The 24,312-nt window shown below is 60.3% G+C and overlaps 2 protein-coding genes across 2 annotated transcripts; one reads left to right on the top strand and one right to left on the bottom strand.

Moving 5' to 3' along the window:
* Positions 1–1,542: 1,542 nt before the first annotated feature.
* NEU4 (neuraminidase 4) lies at positions 1,543–11,042 on the top strand. Its single transcript, XM_032428577.1, has 4 exons — positions 1,543–1,625; positions 4,758–4,961; positions 5,058–5,313; positions 6,402–11,042. The coding sequence occupies exons 2-4, from the start codon at positions 4,761–4,763 to the stop codon at positions 7,385–7,387; spliced, it is 1,443 nt and encodes a 480-aa protein (XP_032284468.1). The 5' UTR covers positions 1,543–1,625; positions 4,758–4,760; the 3' UTR covers positions 7,388–11,042.
* Positions 11,043–12,794: 1,752 nt separating this feature from the next.
* PDCD1 (programmed cell death 1) lies at positions 12,795–24,184 on the bottom strand. Its single transcript, XM_032428704.1, has 4 exons — positions 24,084–24,184; positions 16,550–16,909; positions 15,851–16,050; positions 12,795–14,432 (listed from the first exon to the last, which is right to left on the bottom strand). The coding sequence occupies exons 1-4, from the start codon at positions 24,157–24,159 to the stop codon at positions 14,202–14,204; spliced, it is 867 nt and encodes a 288-aa protein (XP_032284595.1). The 5' UTR covers positions 24,160–24,184; the 3' UTR covers positions 12,795–14,201.
* Positions 24,185–24,312: the final 128 nt, after the last annotated feature.

Genomic DNA, 24,312 nt, shown 5'->3' with positions numbered 1-24,312 from the left:
TTAGGGATAGGGTAAGTCTCTAAGGAATTTGGAAGCAAGGTTTCCAGGACCTTGAGGGGGCTAGCTATTGGGAAAATGTCATTTATTACCCTCTAATAAAACCTGAATCATGAGACCCTCCAGATGTATATCGGTGGGTCATGTGCTTGGGGGATGATTGCCAACATGTATCTTGGGGGGGTTAGAGATAAAGGAAGTTTCCAAAGGAATTTCTATATGTTAAAGTAGACTTACAGGATCCTGGGGGTCAAGGTAAGGTTGTCTTTTGCCCTTAGCAAAGTATGAACGTTGAGGCAGGTGAGTCCCTAGAGGAAGGCCACTCTGCCTATTTCAAGGACTTGTCCATGGGCTGTGGGTAGGAAGGACATTTAATTTTTCTTTTGCCTTTGTTTCCCACATCAGTGACTCCTTCCCACAGTCTCCCCCTTTCCTACTGCGGCAGAGCCCTGGGCTTCCATCCATCCCCTTCCCAGCTCCTCTGAGGACCTGAAGACTTGACAGGTTTATTATCATCTCCACCTGGACATCATAGGATGTCTCCATTTTCCCAGAGCCCTGCTTTCCCTTTGAAGTCCTACTGTAACTGAACGGACCTGAGTTTACTCCTCGGTGAGTCACACAGAGAAACTGCACAGGCGTGAGTCCATGAGTCGCGGGTTGAGCTCCCACTGGTCCGGGTGGTCCGAGCAGTTGTTACTGCCTGGGGCGGGGGGGGGCAGTTTCAGTGTCCATCACCGAATACTTTACGTGTCGGGTCTCTGCCTGAGTTAAGAGAGCAGCTGGAAAGAAGAGCTTCAGGAAAAATGTGGGATGAAAGTCATTGGATACAAGCAGATGGGCAGTAAAGGTCAGGTCTTGGGGTCTATCATGCGGGATCCTGCTGGTGCAGGTGGGGCCCAGGGAGCCCCTGAGGGGGACGGCCCTCCAGAGAGCCCTCTTCACTGATAGGGCTGGGATGCTGAGGTCTCCCCTGAGGCCCTGGCCTGGGCAGCGGTCACCGGGACGTGGTCACTGGTGAAAGGGGCCAGCTGGCAGGAGCACTGACAAGGCGGCTGGTGCTGGGGAGGGGGTGGGTGCAGTCTGAGCTGGGGGCCTAGCATGGACATGGGGCTGGAGCCCAGGGAGAGCCCAAGGGGCCGGTGTCCTGGGGCCCGGTGGGGGGCGCAGCTGGGCATCCAGGCTGTGGTGGGAAGAACCTCCCCAGGGGTCTGAGTGCTCGCTGGGGTTTTTGTGGGCGAGTGTCTCTGGAGGAGGCTTGGGGGCAGTGGACATCTGTGTGCCCCTCAGAGGTCAGCTGTGGCCCCTCACAGCAGGCTGCCCAGCACTGCCTTGTGGGAGGGGGAGCCCCTGGATCCCAAGCATCCCAGGGCGGAGAGATGCGGTCATGGCGCTGGGCCCCTCCCCCGGGTGCTCCTGCACCAGTGCCCTCTCCCTGCACTCCCTGAAGCCACACTGCTGGCGGGAGGGTCCTGGGCCCTGGGTCCTGACGCAGCCCTGGGATCCAGCCAGCCCCAGGTCCCGCCCACACAGCGGGCCCTGGTCTCTGCCCTGCTCGGCCGCCGCCGGGTTGGAGAAGCAGGCGCTCCTGCCGCCGCCCCAGCTCTGCAGCCCTCCTCTGGTGCCCGGTGAGTCCCCTCCCTGCTCACCTGCACCCCAGCCCTTGAGGGCCAGAAATGGGCTCCTCTGCCCTCCCTGGCTGCCCTTCTTTGGGCCGAGGGCAGAATGCATGGACTGAGGGCTGCCCAGCCAGAGGCTCCACATGGATGCCCCCCGTGGGATCATTGCCTGGTCCGAGGGGCAGGGGTGCCGAAGGGCCCCAGGGGTAGAGTTAGAGGTTGGGTGATGTACACTGGGCTGGGCCTGTGGGAGCCGACGGGTGTGGGGGCTCCGTTCCACCAGGCCCAAGCTTTGTAACTGAGTCCTGGCCCATCACACGGCACAGGTCCTTCAGGTCAGACTGGAGACCCTTCCCGAAGTGACAGGGCCAGGAGGCCCCTCTGCCCAACTTGTATTCAAAGCCCTTTGCTCTTTATACGCGGGCCTTTAAGTGCCCTATAGGCTGGGATCCCGGGCCAGACGACAGGGGCTGTGCTCACCCGGAGGGTGTGGGTGGGGGACCTGGGCTGTCCGGAGGGCTCCAGGGTGGAGCCCGGACAGGATGTTGGGACACAGCCATCCTATCCTGGTCAAGCCAAACCCCTGGACCCCGCTGATTTGGCCAAACTGGGCCAGCTGCCCATGAGGCTCTGTTCTTCCTGTTAGATTGGGGGGTCTCCCCAGGACTTTGGGGCTCTGCAGAGACCTGGGGCCTAGGCAAGGGTGGCGCTGGGTGCCCTCATCCTGCTCGGTGCAGCGGGCAGAGTGAGGAGCTGGTCTGTGCAGCTTTGCAGGCTGGGCGGGGGTGGGCCCAGACCCCCTGCTCTCACTGACAGCAGTCCAGGTGGCTCCGGCCCTGTGGAGTAAGCCAAGGGCAGAGAATGTCCCCTTGTGTCCATCCAGCCTGGAGGGACATGTGGCAGCTGCAGCTGCTTCCCGCTCTGGGGCACAATTGCCCTTTGGAGGCAGGCTGGGGAGGAGCCCAGGGCTTCCAGACACACGAAGCTGCTCTCGAAGCCCCAGAGGCTGGGGAGGGGGCAGGCCTGAGGTTGGCAGGGGGTCTGCTGGGCTCAGCGGGCTGTGGAGCGGGCCAGTGTGCTGCCCACGAGAGCCTTTCAGGAGTAGGTGGCCTTGGGCAGAGGCGGACGGAGGTGGAGGTGTCTGCGTGTTTTGGGGATGTTGGGAGCGGAGGCTGAGCCAGGCGGCACACCCTCCCGCGTGCCTGAGCAGGGCCAGTCTTTAGGGGTGTTCGTTCCTGTCATCGGCCAGCCCCTGTCCATCCCGACTGTCTCCTCTGACATGCACTGCCCGTGCCCTGTGTGCAGGGGCTGGAGCTCTGAGAGTGGTGCCCCCGAGTACGATGTGGGGCGTCTTGCTCTCTCCCTCCTCCCTCCCTCGGTGCTGTGTGTAGTCACCGTCCAGTGCCTGGCCACGGGCTCTGCTTGGTCCAAGTCCGGCACGTGGCTCCACCACCTTCTACTGCCTGCCGCCCGCAGCACCACCAGGGCGCTCCTTGACTTGCGTCCCTCCAGGGGCCCGGGCCAGCCCACATTTGCCTTTGTGCAAATCAGAGAAAGAGGCCCCCTTCCGGGGGATTGCAGACCCCACGTGCACCCCAAATATGCCCCTCATGAACCTCCCTTGGGAGCATACTCCCGGGAGTGAGGCTACCTCCAGAAAGGCTGCCCTAGGCCGCTCCCCGTTACCCCTACAGGAGCCCTGACTTGTGGTAAGGGGGGCCAGGTGGCCAGCCAGGGTTCAGAGAGCCGGGCCGTGTGCGGGCACAGGATGCAGGGGCAGGAGCGGCTGGGGCCTGGGTTATGGAAGAGAGGCCAGGACTGCAGCGGGAAGGGCCTTCTTTGTCCTTGCTGAATCTCCCCTGGGGTCCTTCCAGCCAGGGCTCCCCTGGTGCCTGGAATGTGGCCTCCTCTCTGTCCTTCCCCCATCCCCTCTTAGCCTTAGGCTCCAGGAAGCCCCCAGGCTCAGACGCCCTCCCGCAGCCTGGAAGCCCCCAGGCTCAGCTCGCCCTCCCGCAGCCTGGCTTCTGGCCTCTGTGGGCAGCAGCTTGTTGGGGCTCAGACGGACACTGGGGGTGTGTATCTTCCTCCCATCACTGTGGGGAGCAGCTGCTTTCCAAGGGCAACCCCCAGTGCACAGACTAGAGTGGGCTGGCCCCCCTTTCTGCCAGGAGGGGGTGGGGCAGGACAGCAGGGTGGGTGACCTCTTTGGTCTCCGTGGGGTCCCTATCACTGCTCCCCTGGCCTGCACTGCCTTTAGCTCCCTCGAGGCACATGTGGGAGCCATTTGGGGCACCTGTGGGTGGGGTGACTCTGCTGGACCTCCCATGACCCCCAGCTTTGCTCAGGAGCCCAAGGGGCAGGGTGTTTGGTCCCCTGCACCCGCAGATGTCCTGCTAGGATCTGGACTTCAGGCCCCTTCCCTGCAGGACACCCACTGGCACCCCCCTCTTGGCTTCAGCAGGCCCCGCCCCCCTTCCGCCCCCATCCCTCCTGGCCGCTCCCAAGAATCCCACAACCCCACAGGTCTGAGAAGGGTGCTAGCGGCAGCTAGGGCACCTTCGCCAAGAAGCGTGTGTCTGAGTGTGTGGAATGCAAGTGTCTTTCTGTCTCCCAGGGTTGTGCGTGGTGAGTGTGCGTGCGTCTGTGTGCGCCTCTGTTTCGTGCCTAAGTCTCTCCCTGTGTCACTTTCTGTGCATCTGGTGTGTCTGTGTCGCCCCATGCTTGCGCGGCCTGTGGTCATCGGGCCCCTATTTGGGGAAACTGAACCCCTGAGTGTCCAAAACTTTGGGCCCTGATTGTCCACTTGGCCAGCGTCCTGCTGGGCAGGTGTCCCAGGAATAGGGTGGGCAGAGTCAGGGGACTCTGACCAGGCAGCCCCTGCTCCGGGGACCCGGTTGAGAGGAGGAAGGGCAGACTACAGACATTCTGGGGTGCAGTGGCAGGGAGGGAGTGGGGTAGGGGCTGCCCTGGTCTTGGGATGGGGAGCCTGGGATGGCGCGGTCTCCGAGGAGGCCCGCGGGGCTGGGGGTGTCTGCCCCTGCAGGGCCCTCTCCCCACTGTAGGCGGACAGGAGGGGAGCGAGCACGCCCCCCCGCTGACCCTGTGCTCTGCTGACCCCGGGGCCCTGGGCCCGCTCGGCAGAGCATGGAGGCCCCGCGTGTCCCCGAGCGGACCGTGCTCTTCCAGCGCGAGAGGAGCGGCCTGACTTACCGCGTACCCGCGCTGCTGCCCGTGCCCCCCGCGCCCACCCTGCTGGCCTTCGCGGAGCAGCGGCTCAGCCCAGACGATGCTCACGCCCACCGCCTGGTGCAGAGGAGCGGCACGCTGGCCGGGGGCTCCGTGCGGGTGAGTGGCCGGGGCGCGCACCGCGGGCAGGACGCGGGCGGGGCACCGCCGCGCGCACAGGTAAACTGAGGCCGCCCGCCCTCCCTCCCCGGGCAGTGGGGCGCCGCGCGCGTGCTGGGGACGGCGGCCTTGGAGGAGCACCGGTCCATGAACCCCTGCCCGGTGCACGACGCCCGCACGGCTACCATCTTCCTCTTCTTCATCGCGGTGCGGGGTCGCACACCCGAGGCCACGCAGATCGCCACGGGCAGGAACGCCGCGCGCCTCTGCTGCGTGACCAGCAGGGACGCGGGGCGCAGCTGGGGCGCCGCCAGGGACCTCACGGAGGAGGCGGTGGGCGGTGCCGAGCAGGGTAGGCGGGGTGTGGGTGGGCGGGTGCGCTGTTCACAGGGGCGCAGGGCGGGACTCCCAGGGGAGGGGCTGGCGTCCGCACCTGGCCGTGTCCGCACTGGGAGGGGGCCCGCAGAGCGGCGGGCCGGGTCTCGCTGGGAGGTGTCTGCACAGTGGCGTGGTGGTGTCCGCACTGGGTCCGGGTCCGCACGGTGGGGGGGCGGGGAAAGGGTCCGGCTACAGGTCACAGGGCTGCCTACTCCGCCCCCCAAGCCAAGGGCCACCCACAGCGCTTCCCTGAACCCTCAGTCCTGTAAATGGGTGTTGGTCGCCCTCACTGGGCCTGAAGAGCAGGCTCATCTAACTGAGACTGTCTCTGCCTGAGCGCTGAGGCCCCTCCCTCTTAGCACCCCAACCCCACTGCCTCCTCACCTCCCTTACCACTTGCCCTCTGCCTTCTTACCCCACCCAGGGGTGTCCAGCCTAGGGTCCAGGGCTGCCCAGGTGGCCTGACCCTAAAGCTTTTCCTCCACTCCTGCTGAGGGGCCTGACTACCCACTGCCCTCTGAGGCCACCCCACCCTTGGCATGGGGACACTGACCCAGGGGTCACCCTGACCCTTGTAGGTGGGATCTAAGCTGAAGGGTGTGGCAGGCTCTGAGGCATGGACAGGACACACAGAGCTGGTCCAAAGGACTGTCTGCTCCTGTGGACCCTACTCCACGGGATTCAGGCCCAGGGCTCGAGCCCGCCCTTAGGTCCGCATACCCCCTCCGCCCTTTGCTGCCCCCCTGTCTGGAGAGGGCTCACACTGGGCACTGTCGATGGCTGTCCATCCACATGCAGGGACTAGCTACCTGCTCACAAGCTGAGAACTTGGCCGAGTAGGCTGCCTGGGCTCCCGGCTCCTGCTGATGCTGGAGAGAGGCTTGTCCAGCCCTGGACGATCCAGAGTGGCCAGCAGGAGTGGGGGGTGAGGGCACAACCCGGGGTGGCTCCCTCTGAGGCACCGGCTGCGGACCCTCCCCAGCCCCCAGGGAGGGAGGTGGTGCCTGGCAGCGGCGGTGGCCGTCTCCTTGCTGGGATGACCGCAGGCCCTCTCCTCTGCAGACTGGGCCACGTTCGCCGTCGGCCCGGGCCATGGCATCCAGCTGCGCTCAGGCCGTCTGCTGGTGCCAGCCTACACGTACCGCGTGGACCGGCGGGAGTGCTTCGGCAAGATCTGCAGGACCAGCCCCCATGCCTTCACCTTCTACAGTGACGACCACGGTCGCACCTGGCACCGTGGAGGCCTTGTGCCCAACCTGCGCTCAGGCGAGTGCCAGCTGGCTGCGGTGGACGGCCAGCAGGCTGGCAGCATCCTCTACTGCAACGCCCGGAGCCCCCTGGGCCGCCGCGTGCAGGCGCTCAGCGCAGATGAGGGCGCCTCCTTCCTGCCTGGGGAGCTCGTGCCTGCGCTGGCCGAGACGGCCCGGGGCTGCCAGGGCAGCATCCTGGGCTTCCCTTCCCCACTCTCCAGCAGGCCCAGGGGTGAGGGATGGTCGGCAAGTGCCAGGAACCACCCCGAGTCCCCACACCTCCGTCCTGGAGTCCAGCAACATTCAGAGGAGGGCACTACAGACACCCAAGGGGACCAGGGGCTCGGCGGGATGGAGGGATGGAAGGACAGCCCTGAGGAGCCTGGCCCAGGGCCTGGGCTCAGTGGGACCAGGGACGCCTGGGCCCCGAGTCTCCCTGGGCCCCCTGCCACCCTGTCTCAGAGCCCCACCTGGCTGCTGTATTCCCACCCGGCGGGGCGCAGGGCTCGGCTCCACATGGGAATCCACCTGAGCCGGTCCCCCCTGGACCCCCACAGCTGGACAGAGCCCTGGGTGATCTATGAGGGCCCCAGTGGCTACTCTGACCTGGCATCCATCGGGCCCACCCTCAAGGGAGCCCTGACCTTTGCTTGTCTGTATGAGAGTGGGGCCAGGGTCTCCTACGAGGAGATCTCCTTCTGCATGTTCTCCCTTGCTGAGGTCCTGCAGAACGTGCCGGCGGGCCCTGTGCCGCCCAGCCGCGGGGGCAAGCCTCGGGAGCGCTGCCGGCCTTCCTGATGGGCTCTCTGGCCAGACCCATTTGTATGTCCCTAACACTATGCTTCAAAATATGACACAAAAGTGGGCAGACCTAGAGGAGAAAACAGAGCCATAGTTGTCGTAGAAAATTTTAGACACACGTCTCGGTAACTGATAGAGCAAACGGACAAAATCACTGAGGACACAGAAGATTTGCCAACCTGCCCAACAAACTTGACTTAATTGACACGTACAGAACACAGCACAAAACAACCGCAGAATACTAACGTAAGATAATAATAAAAAACCCCGCAGAATATAGTCTGTTCAAATATACCGCTTTGTAAATTTGACATCATGTTGGATCATGAAATCAAGTCTCTACAAGACTTTGAAGGATTGAAAATTGCAGTGAAATTGAGCTAGAAATAAAAATGAAAGGAAATTTAAAATCTTCCTGTGTCTGAAAATTGAGAAACACAATTCTGAATAACTCCTGGTTCAAAGAAGAAGCTCTAGTGAAAATGAGAAAAGAGTTTGAAATTAATTATGCGAACATGTGAGATGAGCTGAAGAGGGTCCGCCGCTGATGCTCCCACCTTAGAAAGGGGCAGGAAACTGAGTCCAAGGAGAGGAGAAGGAAGAGAACAATCCAGAGCAAAACTAGAGGGATAGGAAGAATCATATGGTAGAGGGAACGAATGGAACCAGGTCCGTTTTTAGAAAACTAATAAAGCTGATGACCCCTGTTGAGACTGATGATAAAAAAAGAAAGAACACACGAATAACCAGCCTCAGGAATGAGAGAGGGCATGCGAGGTTCCTACAGATGTTCGAAGATTTCAAGAAGATATTAGGAGCCATTTTATGCCAATACCCTTAAAAATTTAGATGAAATGCACAATTCCTGGAAAAATACAACTTATTAAAGAGGAACTAGAAAGTCAGAAAAATCCTGTTAAAGACTCTGAAGTCATAATTTAAAATCTGCACACTAGGAAAAGCTCAGGTGGCCTGGCTTTCCCTGTGAATTCTGTCAAACGGTTCGGGACGATGCGCTGGCTTACGGGAGAGTCGCGCTTTGTAAGAAATTGCAGAGCCTGTCTCCCAAAGGGGCTGCACCAGCTGCATGTCTTTCCGATGAGTGTCTGTTTAGAGCTTTGGCCTCTTTTTAAATTGGGTTGTTTGTTTTCTTATTGGCGAGTTTTAAGCGTTGTTTGTATATTTTGGCAACTGAGCATATTGAAAGATGCTCCGCATCCTATGTCAAGGGGGTGGGGGTTGGTAGGGTCCCCCTGCACGCGATTAGAAGGGCCAGAATCCGGAACGCGGCCAGCGCCGCCTGCTGGCGAGGATGAAAACGGCAGGCGCTCTCCCTCGGGGACCGGGCAGCCACGTTGGAAAACAAGTTTGATGGTTTCTTACAAAAAACAGCCTCTTACCGTAGGATCCAGCAGTTGTGCTCCTTGGTAATTATCCAAATGAGCTGAAAACTCATGTCCACACAAAAACTTGCACATGGATGTTTATAGCGGCTTTATTCATAATTGACAAACCTTGCAAGAAATCAGGATGTCCTTTAGCAGATGAATGGACCAGCAGTGGTCCATCCATCCAGAGAAGACATGGAGGACCCTGAAATGTGTGTCACTAAGTGAAAGGTTACATGCTGTGTGATTCCATGTGACGTTCTGGAAAAGGCAGGCCTTTGAAGACGGTTGCCAGACGTTGTGGGGAGGAGAGATGAGCAGGTGGGGTGCAGAGGACTCCGTGTGAGGCTGTCACGGTGGGGACGTGTCACTGTATGTTTGTCCAAAGCCACAGAGTGCGCGACACGGAGAGTGAGCCCTGGTGTGAACGATGGACTTCGGTTAATGATACTGTATTGCCGTCGGCTCATCAGTTACAGCAATTGTACCCCACCAGCGGGGGAAGTTAACCGAGGGGAAACTGTATGTGTGGGGGCGTGGGGGTGTGATGTAAGCTGAGAACCATGGCTTGTATTTCTGTAACCTAAAACTGCTTTAAAATGGGTCTACAGTTGTGACAACAGTGTAGCCATAAACTGAGAAAGTAAGAAAAGAGAAAGAAGGAAGTGCATAGTGATAGTTGCAGAATCCTGAGCCTATTCAAGCGGCCAGTGGACTCGTGAAAATGGCATCAGCCTTCTCACCACGAGTCAGTCAGCTCGGACACAGACCGTACAAGGGGCGGGGGGGCTGCTGGACTGGAGTCAGAGGGCATAGGATCCCCCGCCCCCGCAGGGGGGGCGGTTGAGCCGCAGTGGAGGGGCTCCAGCGATTGGGGTCAACATCATGTTGGCTCTGCCACCTTGATTGCCCTCAGGAGGAACCCCCCCCGAATTCTCCAAAACTTCAGGAGCCTCACCCTGACATGAAGAGGCAACTGTCCACACCAGACAACTAACCTACTGGGGCTGAGACCCCAGGGCCCAGGCCACCAGCTTTGCCTTCATGATCCCAGGCCAGGGTCCCTTTGGGGTCTGTGCTTTTCTCCCACTAGCACCCTCACCTGGTCCTCCAGGGCCCCCACCTTGGATTTTAGGGTAGGGCTCGGACTCCTGTCCTTCTGTCCTGCATGACCTCGGATTCCTCACTGGAGGTGACCAGCTCTTGTCTCCAGCTCTGCAGACCAGGCGAGGGTGAGCACAGGTAGTGGGAGGGGTCATCCTCCTGGGCAGAGGGGTTCCAAGAGCAGGGCTCTGGTGGGCCCGGGCTGTTGGGGGGGCCACAAGCCTTATGCTCTGCGTTTCCTGTGCCAGGGTCTCAGGCCTCATTTGAGAAGCCCAGGCTCACCCCCGGGTCCTCCAGCTGCCACCCTTCGTGGCATGCGCAGGGCTGGCAGGGAGGGACCTGCTGGGCGGGTGTGGGTGGGGTGGGCGAGGTGCCCCAGCCGGGGCCGTTGACACATGGGGCTGGGGCAGAGCAGGGGACGGAAAAAGTGAGTGGGGGCGGGCTGCAGAGGCCGCGTTCCGGGAAGGTGAGCAGCAAAGTGCTGACTGTGCCCGGCTCGCTGGCTTCTTATCTGAGCCGCCGTGCTGCCAGTGGGTGGCCCGGCCGGCGGCTTGCTGAGGCCACCGCTTCCTGCCCTCTCTGCTGTGTGCATTTTTGTCTTTTTTTTTTTTTCCAGAATATGAACTCATTTTTTAAAAAGCATACTCAAAATGTGTTAATCAATTAGATTTTTACTTTTAATTTTGGTACTTTTTTTTATGCTCAGAGTGCTCCCTTGTCTTTTGATAGGACGCCCACTCGGTTCCTTTTGGGGGCAGCGAGTTGCCCACGCCCCGCACTGACCAGCATGGGCAAAGGTCCCAGGATCCCTCTTCACTCAGAGCCTGAGTCAGGCCCTCCTGCCCCAGCCGCCTCCCCTGGGGCCTCCCCTGGCACATGGCTCACCCCTGGGAGGTATTTCACAGGTGGGGTTCGTGGGTCAGACGGCAAATGCTTGGCTAACTGCTGGCCAGTACGCAGTTCTCCAGTCTGACCTTCCCACCCGCCACGCTCCCAGTGCTCGAGGGGCCTGCGTCCCCAAATCCTCGCCAGCAGTATGGAGTCATGCGCTCGGAGTGTTGCCCGTGGATAGGTTCATTGAAATCCGCATTTTTCTTTTTTCTTTTTAAGATTTATTTATTTATTTGACAGAGAGAGACACAGCGAGAGAGGGAACACAAGCAGGGGGAGTGGGAGAGGGAGAAGGAGGCTTCCTGCGGAGCAGGGAGCCTGATGCGGGGCTCGATCCCAGGACCCTGGGATCATGACCTGAGCCGGAGGCAGCGCTTAACGACTGAGCCACCCAGGCGCCCCATAATCTGCATTTTTCTTATGAGTAAAATGGAACATCTGTTTGTTGCTTAAGGGGTATGTATATACATACATGGAATACACGTATGTATAGCGTTTGTGGCTTGTGTGCACGTGTGGATGAACATACATGTGCATCCGCATGCACACACGTGTGCAGGGCACACCTGTGTGCACATATATGCACGTGCAGTGCTTGTGTATGTGCACATGCACGTGTGTATATGCGCATGTGTGCGCATGCACATTTGTACTGCACGAGTGCACACGTGTATGTGTGCACACGTGTGTATGGATGTGTGCATTGTATGCACACTGTGTACATGTATGCGTGTACATGTATGTGCATGCATGTGTATTGTGTACATGTATGTGTGCATGTGCGCACATGTGTGTACGCATGCACACTGTGTACATGTATGCATGTACACATGTATGTGTGCGCATGCGTGTATGCATGTGTGCATGTGCACTGTGTACATGTATGCGTGTACACTTGTGTGCACTTACATGTGTACATGCACGTATGTGTAGGTGGAAAGTGCCTCATATCTTCTGTTCACTTTCCCACTGTGATTTTGACCTTTCCATATTTTAGAAGATCTTTATCTAATTGGAGTATTAACCTTTTATGTAATATTACAAGTACTTTCCCTTAGTTCGCTTTGACACTTTTTTTTTATCACATTAAAGTGTTTTCCCTGATTTGTAGAATTGAATGTCTCTATCTTCTTTTTAATGGCACTGTGATTTCGAGCCAGCCTCAGGAAGGTTTTCCTGCCCCGTGGCGAAGGAAGTCACCGGCCTTCTGGGTCTCGCAGGGTGTCTGTTTTATACTTCTATTTGGGATCTGTGCAAGTCCGTGGCATGAGGGGGGAGTCTGCCTAATACTTTTTCAAAGAGCTCTTAACACCACTTACTACCATGTCTGTCTTTCTCCGCCAACGGCCGTCCTCTGGTGTGTGCGAGCCACCGTCCATCGCGAGTCGTACATCTGATAAAGCTGCTGTCTTTCACTTTCTTTTCTTGGTTTCCTTGGCTCTTACCTGCTTGTTTAAGTCTCCGCGTGAACTTCTCAGCTGCAGAGATGTGGGTTTTTATTGGGACCGTGTTACATCTACAAGTTAACGTGGGGAGAGCTGGCCTCTCGATGGTGTGTTCCCGCCGGCAGGACTGTTCCGCCCTCCCGCCAAGCTGTCCTGTGCGTTTGTGCATCTCTCATTAAACCGGTGCCTCAGGCATTTCATCTTCTCTGTTGCTGTTGTAGGTGGAAGATGCTCTCGGCCACTTTTCCTTCTGACTGGTTAGTGTTTGAATATATTTTAGATGCGCCACTTGACTACATCTTCTTGTTCCTGTCCTGGTTTCTCCACAGGAGCCGTCGGGTTCTCCAGGCAAGCCTGCAAACTTCAGCGTTCCCTCGAGGTGTGATCTTGCCTGGCAGCCCCAGAGCAAAGCGGCATCCTTGCCTTGTCCTGGACACGGTGCTCCTACCTCCTGGGCCACCCAGGACAGGACCCCAGCGTGGCAGGCCGGGGTGTGCGCGCAGGGGGCTGGGGAGTGGGGAGGGGGGCAGCTGTGTGCGTGGCCCCTGAGGGTTTGGACAAAGAGCAGCGGGAAGGGGCGAGGCTGGGGGTGGGTGTCTGTCACTGCGGTCGGGACGAGAACTGAGGTGCTCACGGCGGTGCTGTATCTTGTATCTTCGTCTGGAGGAGGGAGCCGACGTGCCCTTTGCGAATGGGAAGGGCTGTGTTCCCCGCTGGTGCCACTCCCACTCACTCCCCCTGTGCAGCCCGCCCCCTGCCCCGGTCCAGGGTCCAGGGTCCTGGCGCTCCCTGGGAGGGACTCTCAGGTGGGGGCGGGCGGGCCAGGCTGAGGCGGTCTGGGGACGGGCTTCCTGGGGGTGGCGCCTGTTGGCATCCTGAGGTTGTAGGGACGTCACCCCACGGAGGCCGTGGGTGTGCATGTGGGGGGAGTGGACACGAGAGGCCTCGGTGGGTCTGTGTGTTTCTGGGACAGTGAAGGCGAGGGCCTGGTGGGTGAGGGCCAGGCCTAGGGAGGGCTGGCTGCGTCCTCCATCTTGGGGCAAACCTTACCCCCCCTCCCTACGACCACGAGAGCAGGAGAGAACTCGGGCTTTCCTTAGAGTTTTGTCATTATTTAATTATAATATAACAGAACAGGGTGAGGGGCTCTGAAGTGTTTGTGGGACCCAGGATGATATGTGCTCCTGAGTCCCCGACACCCGGGTAACCACTGGCCAGCCTGCCCCAAGCTGACCTGCCATGCGCCGGGCTGAGGCCCCTTTAAATAGCACCGTGCATGGGCGCCAAGGGGAGGGCAACTCCTGGGGGTCCCCAGGACAGCCTCGCTGGGGTGACTCCAGTTCTGCCTGTTCCCCTCGTTGCTACCATCCCCCCCTGCCCCCGCCGGCTGCTTGGTGGGCTGGGCCGGGCATGAGGGTGGCCCTGGGCACCTGCTCTGCTGTGCTGGGAGCTCTTTCCCAGGCAGGCCTGGATGAGCACAAGGCCCCCACCCCATGCGTGGGCCCCTCCAGGTGCACGAGGGACCTCTTGGCTGTGGGGGCATGTCACTGGGCCACTCCAAGGCAGGGTCTCCAGCCGGTGTCCCTGTGCCCCCGTGTCCAGGCATCAGGCTCCCCTGGAGGCGGTGGGGGGCCGCAGAGACTCCTGCAGCCTGACCCTCACGAGGCCACAGCGCTAGCCCACCCTCACCCCTGGGGAGGCACAGAGCAGCAGGTCTGGAGAGTGACCGGCTCAGGGGGCTGGGCCTGGAGTCCTGGATGAGTCTCCTTTCCCGACCACAGCCACACAGACAGGGACACCTCCTGCCCCCAGGTCGCGCGAGTCCTGAGAGGAGAGCAGCAGGGCTGGTGCAGGCAGGGCTGGTCACCGGGCTCAGCCCCGGGGCGGCCCCCCTGCCTCCCCAGTACACGCTTCTCCGGGGAAGGCACCCGTCCGGGCTCCTGGTGGAGGGTCTGAGGGACTCAGGCTGGCCAAGGAAGCCGGTCAGAGGGGCCAGGGGCAGGGTCCGTCCTCGGGGCTCAGAGGCTGGGGTCCCTGCGGGCTGTTGGCTGAGGCCCTGCGGCCCGGGGACCCCGGCCTGCTCGGGAAGACAATTGTGGCATACTCTGTCTGTTCGGGGGCACAGGGGGCGGGAGGCTCCGGCGTCTTCTCTCGCCACTGGAAGTCCAGCTCCCCGTAGTCCACGGTGAACACGGGCGCTGCAGAGGGGCCCTCCTTCTTTAGGGAGAGAAGGAGAGAGGCGTCAGCTGTCCCCGGGGGGCAGGCAGGCAGGTGCACACGGCACACGTGCATACGCGGGGCCAAAGCAAAGCCAAAGCAAGGCCGGGGCGGGGCCTGTGCTCCCGACCCTTTCTGGGGCCTGCTGTCCCCACGCTCAAACTCAGTGGCATGGCTGGAGACAGGCGTGGCAGCTCCTGAGCCCCGTGGACCCCACCCTGCACCACCCCGGGGGCGGCGAAGGGAAGGAAACTCACCAGGGGCTCCTCCTCACTCCCACAGGCGCAGGCACCTATGAAGAAATGCATCTGGACTGAAGAGGCCCGGGACACCCCGCGGTCCACGAGCTGGTGGGGGTGGGGGTTCGTAGCCCCTTCCTCCTCAGGGGCTCCCACCTGGGGTGACCGAGGGTCCTCTCAGCCACCCGATGGTCTGGCTAAGCCCACTCCGCACACAAGGACACTGAGTCCCTGCTCATCAACCAGAGTTCCCACGTGGACCGCGAGTTGCGCGGGTTGGACCGCTGGCTTCCAGTCTCCGCCCCTGCCATGGGCACCTGCCGTCTCTGGCCACAAACCCCCGACTGAGATACGAGCCCACGGCAGGCGCCAAACCCACAGCACAGCGGGCGCCTCATCAGCGAGGCCGCGGCAAGCGTCTCTCCAATGGAGGCCACCCAGAAATGCCACACGTACCCCCGCCCGTGGCCAGCAGAGAAGTGAACGCCCACTGGGGACCGGCCACAGGGGCGCAGACCTCCTGGCCGGCGAGCAGGGGAGATCGTGGAGGGCAGCGGCTGCCGGGGGGCTTGTCTGGGACCCCGTGGAGCCTCCTGTCCTCTGGCCACGTGTCCCCCGAGGTGCCTCCTGGCCCAGGAGACCACGACCGGGCCTGCGGAGGAGCTGGCCCCGGGGCTGGGTCCCCTGTGGGCTCCCCCTCCCAGCCCCAGCCCCAAGCTGTGTGGGACCGCCAGGGGGCCAGGGTGTGTGCAGAGTGGGGGTGAGCGGGGCTGCGGGGGCCTCGCGGCAACCACCCCAGTGGCTGTGGCTGTCAAAGGCAGAGCCCAGCCGCTGTGAGAGGCGCTTCCAGTGTTCTGTGGGCTGTGGTGTGGCCTGAGGTTTGGGGGAGGCCTGGCTGTGGTCAGTGTCAGTGGCTCAGCCTGTTGGGGGGCTGCTTCCTGCCTTTCTGTGCGACCTCGCCCACTGCCTTCCCCCTCCGCACCCCCCTCAGACCCCCCTTTAGAGCCGGTGCCGGGGGAGGGGACCCCAGAACCTGGGGGGCCCACTCCAGCCCCAGGCCCCCGCGGAGGGGTGCTCACCGTGGAGGGCACTGGGCGCGAGACTGGACGGGGAGGACGGTGAAGCAGGGTGGGGTCCCCGGTGCATGAGGCTGGGGGTGGCGCTTTGGGCTCTGACGGGCAGGAGACAGCCGTGGGGTTGGGCCGGGGCCTTACCTTGGGCGGCCCTGGGGAAGGCAGCGGCCAGGACCCAGGTCAGCAGTAGGAGGAACAGGACCCCCACCAGCACACTTGTGATGCCAATGACCAGCCCCTGTAACTGGCCAGTGAGTCTGGGTGGGGGGCTGGGGCTCTCTGTGGGGGGCTCCAGGGTTCTCTCTGGGGGGCAAACGGACAGAGACTCATGGAGGCGACTTAGTAATGGGGACACAGGGAGGGGGACTCAGGGAGGGGACACAGGGAGGGGACACAGGGAGGGGGCCCCAGGGGGGGGCTCAGGGGGGGGACACAGGGAGGGGGACTCAGGGAGGGGACTCAGGGAGAGGACTCAGGGAAGGGACTCAGGGCCCTCCCCTCCCCCTCCCTGTCCCGAGAGGCCTGGCTTCTAGTCCTGCACTAACCAGTCTTGACCCCCGTGCACCTCCGCTGTGCTTCCCAGCTTAGCCTTATCCTGAGAAGCGCCCCACCTGCTGCCCCCCTCAGGCTCTGCCTTCCCTTAAGGAGCAGCGGTTCTGGGGGTGCTTCCCATCCCAAAAGCTGGGGCCATTGGTCACTGCGGGCCTGGGTGTGGACAGAGCTGGACATGAGCCGGGGGAGTCCCTGCCCACTGTGCCCACACTCCCCCCTGCCCCCCGGTCTTGGGGCTTGAGGGCCACACCTTTCACAGTGAGCTCTGCGCGGGGACTCTCGTTGATCTGTGTGTTGGGGGGCAGGTAGATGGCCCCGCAGAAGTAGGTGCCACTGTCGTTGACCCGGGTAGCCGCGATGCTCATGTGAAAGTCCCGCCCGCTGGGTAGCCGCGTGACGTGGAAGCGCTTGTCCGGGCCTGGCTGGATGCGGTCCTCCTGGAAGGCGGCCAGTTTGTCCGTCTGGTTGCGGGGGCTCATGCGGTACCAGTTGAGCACAAAGCTCTCGGGGATGTTGGAGAGGCTGCAGGTGAAGGTGGCGTTGTCCCCCTCGTGCACTGTGAGCTGCGCTGGGGAGAAGGTGAGGGGGCTCCAGGGCCTGTCGGGGGAGTCTGGGGGGGAGAACCAGCAGCTGGTGAGGGAGGGGCGTGGGCATGGCGGCCGTCCAGACCCTCCTCCCCTCCCACTCTCCCGGCCACACTGCCTCGGAGCCTTGCAGCTTCTCCTTACACACCCCCAGGGATGAGGCGCTCACTTCTCACCAGGCAAATCCACGGTGGGGTTTGACTGTGCTGAGACCTGAGGCCTGGGCTGTGTTCCGGCTCTGACCCCCAGGTCCCTTTTTCTCCCCCCTAACTGGTGGTTAGGGCCTTCCCCCCTCCCTTGTTGACTCCAGGTTGCTAGTCCCCGCAGGCCTAACCGTCATGTCCCTAGCTCCACCATCCTGGGTCCCTGGCTCATCGGGGGCTGGCTTGGTCCTGTGTGCACCGTGAGGGTGGAGGGGGTGGGCATCTGAGATGCTGGGGCGAGCCGGTGTGGGCCTCCCATGGAAAGCTCAGCGTCCGGCAGGCTCAGTGTCCAGCCCTTGGCCCATCGCAGGACAAGCTCAGAGCTGGGACCGGGTCAGTGTGGGGCCCTCTGTCTTCTGCCACAGCTCTGGGACTGAAGCTCAGAGGCCAGCTGGGCCATCGCCCCTGACGGTCCCAGGCTCTGGCCCACACTCCACAAAACAAGGCTTTACAAGAACACCCAACTGCCAGGCCCTGGCCCGGGGACACCACCACATCCTCGGAGGGCTCCTTCCACCAAGGGCCTACCTCACTAACACATGCACCCACGCCTGCCCTCACCTGTGTGCATGCCCTCACCTGCTCACACTCGGCAGCGGAGGAAGCCCCTCCCACCTGGGCCCAGGGGACACGCCAGCAGCACCCCACATGGTCAAGGTGACACAGGAACAGGCCAGGGGCTCCCAGGGCCTTGGGCTGGGAGCCATGGCCAAACCCACATGTGCCGAGCCTTCCAGTGTCTGTCGTCGGCTCACCGGGGAGGCTGGGCCATGAGCCATGATCGACACATGGGGAAACTAAGGCTCAGAGGGAGGACGCAGCAGGCCTCAAGCTGCTCTGTCCGAGCCCAGCTCTGGGTCTGCAGCCGGCTGTCCTGGCTCCTGCCCGGGGGCCTTGCCTGGGACCCATGGGCTCCTCCTGGCCACGCTGCTCTGGGCCTTGGCTTTCTCACCCGGGACGTAACACCCAGACCCGAGACGCTGCCCAGTGAGGTCATTTCCTGGCCCACCCAACACGTCCCACGCCCCTCAGCTCCCCCAGCACTGCGATGACCAGAGGCCCACTGCCCTGTGGAGCAGGGCATCTGCTCACGGACCCCGCCCTGGCCTTCCCAGGGGTGACCCCCACACCAGGGGGGCCACACTAAGCCCCTCTCTTATTTGTACCTGCGTGTCCAACCCACGCAGAACCGGCCCAGCACAGTGGGACTTCCCTGCCGGTCCTAACGCACGTCTTCTTTATTCGTTTATTTGAGAAGCACACACGTTACAAAGAGAGCGTCATGTAACAGTGCAAGCAGATGGGGCAGAAGCCGGCGTGGCGTCACAGCCTCGGCCCTGAACTGCTGGACCTGCTGGCCCAGCTTGCTCTGTGCGTCTCCCGCCCAGCACCACGCCCCCCGGCTCCCACCCAAGGTGTGCGTGCACCTGCCTCCTCGCAAGTGCCCTCCAGGAATCCCCACTCTGCGTGCCCCGCCCTCAGACCCACACCCCCACCGAGGCCTCCAGACAGACCCCTGCCCTCCCGGGATCAGGGCCCCTGAGAAGTGGCCCTTGGGGGTCCACGTGGTGCATGGCATCCCCTCCCCTCCTGCAGAGGCCCCCCCCACCAGCAGGCCTCCCCAGGACTCCCGAGTAGACTGGTTCAGGCCCTCATCTGCCCCACCCTTCACCTGAATTTGTGACCATTTGGGTCACTGCCTGTTGGTTGGCTCTTTGTGGTGCCTCTCAGGGAACCTGAACTTGGCAGGGAAGGCACACTGGGCGGCCTGGACCCCCGTCCACCCAGCCCAGCCTCTGCCTAGGTCTCTCCATGGCAGCCTCCCGGTCCTGCTCTGGCCCCGCGGACTGAGGTCCCTCCTGGTGGCCTTCGAGGCCCCGCTCCCTCTGGGCGCCACGGCTTCCTTGCTTCTCCTTGGACCCCTCCCCAGGGCACCCCTGTCTCTGTGCCTGTTGCCCCCCCCCCCCCGGGGCCTCACGGCATGCTGGGGGGCAGGGGCTGGATGCAGCGGCTGCTATGGGTCTGGCCCGAGACAGGTCAGGGTAGTGTTCCCTGTGGGGAGTGCGGGAAGGGGCAGCCTTTCATCCTGCAGCTGCCCCGGAGCCCGCTCTGACCAGGGAGCACCCGCCGCTCTGACCAGGGAGCACTCACTCTGACCAGGGAGCACCTTGACCAGGGAGCATCCGCTCTGACCAGGGAGCACCCGCTCTGACCAGGGAGCACCTTGACCAGGGAGCACTCACTCTGACCAGGGAGCACCTTCACCAGGGAGCAGCCGCTCTGACCAGGGAGCACCCTGATCAGGGAGCACCCGCTCTGACCAGGGAGCATCCACCTCCCCGAAGTCACAAGGTGCGCGGCCGTCGAGGGCTCTGGCGGTCTGGCTGGGCTGCAGGGCCACGGGGGAATCCCAGCTGGGTGCTCAGCAGCCTGTCCAGATGGAGAAAGATGGGCTCCCTGGAACGGGAGCTAAGGGACACCCAGGGAAGAGGACCAGTGGGAGCACGGGGCCGAGACCTCACTGGGGTGAGAGCGGGGCTAGGTGGGCCCTGGGCTCTCTGCTTCCTGGGAGCAGGTGGGACAGCAAGATGGGACTGGGACCCTGCGTACACACACCTTTAAGTCAACCCAAACTCTTTCCCAGAGAAGTGCTGCTTGCAGAGCCCGCTTCTGAGTGCAGAGGGTGGGATTCACTTTATCCCTACAGTAGGAACATCTGTGAATCTTGTGTTGTTTGGATTTAAACATTGAAATGTTGTCTGTTTACTTCATATTTGATCCTAAAGTGTCAGCGAGGGGCCCCAGGGTCGTTACTGTTTGGGGAGTGGGTTAGGAGGGAGCAGTGTGTGCTGGCCGGGTCTGGAGGGGAGATCTCAGGTGGGGCCCAGCGTGGTGGGACAGGCTGCATGGCATGAGCTCAGCGCCCACAGCGACCGCTGCGGTCCCAGAGGCCACATCCACCAGCTGGCACCTGATTACACAGACCTGCTGGTGTGCTGAAGTGTTACCCGGTGGACGGTCGGGGTTCCAGCAAGCCCCACGAGTCTCTCACTCATCAGGAGGGGGCAAGGTGCTGCCGCCTCTTTGCTGTGGGGCCCCTGAAGGTGCCGCAAGAAGGACCGACACGTCTGTGATCTCCCACACATGTCAGACGCGCCCACCCGGCACGCGCCTGCCCACCTGGCTAGGACCCCTCAAGGACGCCAGGGCCATGCACAACAGTGAAAACAAACAAGTGGGACTACACCAAACTCAAAAGTTGCACACAGCAAAGAAAACCATCAACACAACGGAAAGGCAACCTATAGGATGGGAGGAAATATTGGTAAATCATTTATCTGATAAGGGGTTAATATCCCAAACATGTAAAGAGCTCATATAACTCAAGAACAAAAAACCCCAAATCATCTGATTAAAGAATGCACAGAGGACCTGAACAGACATTTCTCCAAAGAAGGCATCCAGATGGCCAACAGACACGTGGAAAAATGCTCAACATCAGTGATCGTCAGGGAAATGCAAATGGAAACCACAACGAGATACCACCTCACACATGTCAGGATGGCTAGAATCAAAAAGACAAGAAACAACAAGATTGGTGAGGACGTGCAGAAAAAGGCACCCTCGTGCACTGGTGGTGGGAATGCAAGCTGGTGCAGCCACCATGGAAAGGGTCCTCAAAAAGTTAAAAATAGAGCTACCCTAAGATCCATCAATTGCACTACTGGGTAATTTACCCAAAGAGAACAAAAACACAAATTCGAAAAAAGCTATGTGCACTCCTGTGTTTACTGTGGCATTATCTACAAGAGCCAAGATACGGAAGCAGCCCAAGTGTCCATCCAGAGATGAATGGCTAAGGAAGGTGTGGTGTCTACACACAATGGGATATCGCTCAGCCCTAAAAAGAATGAAATCTTACCACATTTGTGACAACACGGTGGACGAGGAAGGTGTTATGCTAAGTGAAGTAAGTCTGTCAGAGAAAGACAAATACTGTGTGATCTCATTCACATGTGGAATCTAAAAACAAAAACCAAATTAAATAAGAACCGAGCTCATGGATATAGGGAGCAGATTAGTGGTTGCCTGAGGTGGGGAGTGGGGTGTCTGCGGAATGAATGAAAGGGTCAAGAGGCACGAACTTGCAGTTATAAAATGAGTGATGTGATGTATGGCAGGGCTACTGTGGCTAATAATCCTCTATCGCATATTTGAAAGTAGCTAGAAGAGTGGATATTGAAAGTTGTCATTACAAGAAGAAAATTTTGTGACTATGTGTGGTGACGTGTTAACTGTTTGTTTTTCAATATATACAAATAGCGAATCATTTCATTGTATACCTAAAACTAATATAATGCTGTCAATTATACCTCAATAAAAATATTCCCAATTCTAAGTTTTCCATATCTAAAATAAAATTAAGATTTGATTTAAACAAGGGGGGAAAAAAAAAAACCAGAATGCCAGGGGTGGTGACAGAGAGAGCTGGGGTCTGGCCAGAGTCAGAAGAAGCCAAGGACAGTGACATCCAACGAGGCAGGCGGCCCTTGACTGGGCTCCCATCAGGGAAAGATAATCCAGCCAGAGGGCTGGACTGGGATGCGGGAGCATCTGAACGAAGGGACTGGGTCAAAGCTACCATCCTGGGAGGAGAGCCTCTGGAGTATTAGCAGAGAGGTCTGAACTCTGTGAGCGAGGTGAGCTGAACCGTGCCCCCCAGTGCATGTGCTGGAACCCTAAGCCTCAGCACTGCAGAATGTGACCTTATTTGGAAATAGGGTAGGGGCGCCTGGCTGACTCCCTTGGTAGAGCTTGTGACTCTTGATCTCAGTGTCTTGAGTTCAAGACCCACACTGGGTGAGGAGACCATTTAAAAAAAAAAAAAAGGAAATAGGGTCATTGCAGACCTAATTACTTAAGATAAGCTGGAGCCCATGGGTCTCTAATGCAACATGGCTGGTGTCCTTACAGGAAGGGGGAAATTTGTTCACCAACGTACGAGGAGAGCGCCGTGTGACGCTGGAGCAGAGATGGGGTGATGCATCCACAAGCTGAGAAGCCCCAAGGGTTGCCAGCAAACGCCAAACGCTGGGAGAGCCTGGAAGGGACCCTCCCTCACGGCCTCAGCGGGAACCAGCCCTGCGCACACCTGGTCTCGGACTTCCCGCCTCCAGAAATGCCAGACCACAACCTTCAGGTGCTGTGCCTCCCGGGGGCTGGTATTTGTTCCGGCAGCCCCAGCAAATCAATACAGAAGCAAACGTGCCAATATTGTCAACTGACGACCCCGGGTAAATGGTGTTCATGTGACTTTTCTGTATGTTTCAGACATTTTTCAAAATTTAAGTTGGAAAAATAACTAAAACAAATCTGGCTTCAAAAGACATATCCTGGGCTGTGTGGACGGTGTTTAGAATTGATCGGATTGAGTTCTCAGTGCAAGGCAGGTAGGGTCCCCCGCCACAGGTGAGAGCACCCATGCTCAGTGGGAGGAGATGACCTGCCAGAGATCTCATCAACCGTGCCTTCGTTTGAACTCAGGCCTGTCCTCTTCCACTCTTCCTAACTCTTGCCCACTAGGATCGGGGTCGGCCAACTACTGGGTTTGAGATAGTCCATAAACTGCAAGAGAAACCTGTACGTAAGGAGGTATGGCGGGGAGACATCCACGGGAATGACTAAAATCGTAAGAACAGCGAATAAATTAGGAAGTGAGAGAGATGGCGCGAACCAAACGTCCCCACAGCCAGGAGCGCCCGAATCTGCTGCTTCGAAGAGCAGGAGGACGACCCAACATACGATATCGTCAACGTGCAGTGCTCAGGGCTGAGATGGGGAAACTGAGGCATGCTGCTCCACAAGCAGGTGCCTCTGACTCTGAGGAGTGGCTGCAGAATCTTGTTCTTACCTTCCCCTGCTTTGGGAAGGGGTCCTAGTGAGTCGCGGGCCACCAGGGGTGAGTCAGGGCCCCCCTTTATTCCTCGGTTCCCCCTCCTGGGGTGATACCCACACCTCTGCCTCTGTGTCTGGGCTCCCCCGCAAGGACCCCCCCAGGCCACTTTTTGGCCACATGCCCTTGGACCACCGACCTCTGCTCTGAGTTTCCTCCATTGATCCTGAGAGCCGCCTACAGGCCTTCCTGGAGAGGCAGGCCAGGCTGGTGCACCCACCATTGCCCAGCAGGCCCGGGAGGGACACCAACACTCCAGGATGGGCAGCCCCAGTGGGGACCTTGTCGTGGTCCTTCTGGGGGCCGTCACACCTCCCAGCCCAGCAAGGTCCAGAGGAAAGACCCTGGGCCCATCCCAGGGACCCACCTTCTGTGCAGTAGCCGAGGACAAGGGCAGCTGGGCCCCCCTCCCCGACCATCGGGGCTTCGACCAGGGGCCTGCAGGGCCTGCCCGGTGATAGACAACTTGTGCAAGGGGGCTAGGGGCCAGGGCCCCCTTGCCGGAACCCCCCATGGATGCTCGCAGCCATACCCAGGCACTCTACACCCAAGAGTCTCTCTCGACCAGAGACCCCAGGCCCACAGCAGGTCGGTTGGAGAGGTGAACAGTCTCCACTTGAATGGTTAACACTTCTGATATAATTAGAGAAATGTCTCTTGGCCATCCAGCCTGGGACCTCACAGAGACAGTCAGTCCCCTGGGGGGCTGGTCCCATCCCCAGGAAAATATGAGGCATCTGGGCTGAGGTTTGGGGCTCTGGTCAGCCCAGCCCTATCCTCCTACAGATGGGCAAGTCTGTCCCACGGGACCCTGAGGAACAGCTGAGACATCCTGCCTGCTCAGAGGCAAGGCCTGGACTCACCACCAGGTAAGGTGGGCAGGCAAGAAGCTGGAGCCCAGAGATGGCACTTCACCTGCCCAAGCCACACAGCGCCCAAGCCTGGCCCCAGCACAGCCCCCTCCCTATCTATCTGCCAGGGACCAAGAGCAAGAGGTCTCTCCCTGAGACCTAACCCCGTGCCACCCAGCCCTGACCCACGTACCTAGGAGCCATCCTGGCCACCAGCCCAGCTGCAGCACGGCCCAGATGAGCGGCCAGGGCGCCCGTGGGGTCCCCATGCCCAGAACGCCTGCCGGCCTCCCCTGCCAGTCTCCTCCACTGCTCTGGCAGAGGTGCTAGCGGAAAGGAAACTGCCCGGGGTTAGGACGGGGGACACGCCCCAGCCCCGCCCCCTCTTCCTCCTCCTCTTCCTCCACGTGGGTGGAGATTGG

The sequence above is a fragment of the Phoca vitulina genome, unplaced genomic scaffold, assembly GCF_004348235.1.
Source record: "Phoca vitulina isolate PV1807 unplaced genomic scaffold, GSC_HSeal_1.0 scaffold1, whole genome shotgun sequence".
Taxonomy (NCBI): domain Eukaryota; kingdom Metazoa; phylum Chordata; class Mammalia; order Carnivora; family Phocidae; genus Phoca; species Phoca vitulina.
The sequence above is the reverse complement of the archived record's forward strand: the minus strand, read 5'-3'. Positions and strand labels throughout refer to the sequence as shown.

Coding starts and splice junctions, on each gene's coding strand:
- NEU4 (XM_032428577.1), top strand. CDS start 4,761: ATGGAGGCCCCGCGTGTCCCCGAGCGGACCGTGCTCTTCCAGCGCGAG. Junction 4,962..5,057: donor TGGCCGGGGGCTCCGTGCGG/GTGAGTGGCCGG, acceptor CTCCCCGGGCAG/TGGGGCGCCGCGCGCGTGCT. Junction 5,314..6,401: donor GGTGGGCGGTGCCGAGCAGG/GTAGGCGGGGTG, acceptor TCTCCTCTGCAG/ACTGGGCCACGTTCGCCGTC.
- PDCD1 (XM_032428704.1), bottom strand. CDS start 24,159: ATGGGGACCCCACGGGCGCCCTGGCCGCTCATCTGGGCCGTGCTGCAG. Junction 16,910..24,083: donor GTGGCCAGGATGGCTCCTAG/GTACGTGGGTCA, acceptor TCTCCCCCCCAG/ACTCCCCCGACAGGCCCTGG. Junction 14,433..15,850: donor CCCACGGCTGTCTCCTGCCC/GTCAGAGCCCAA, acceptor TCCCTAAAGAAG/GAGGGCCCCTCTGCAGCGCC.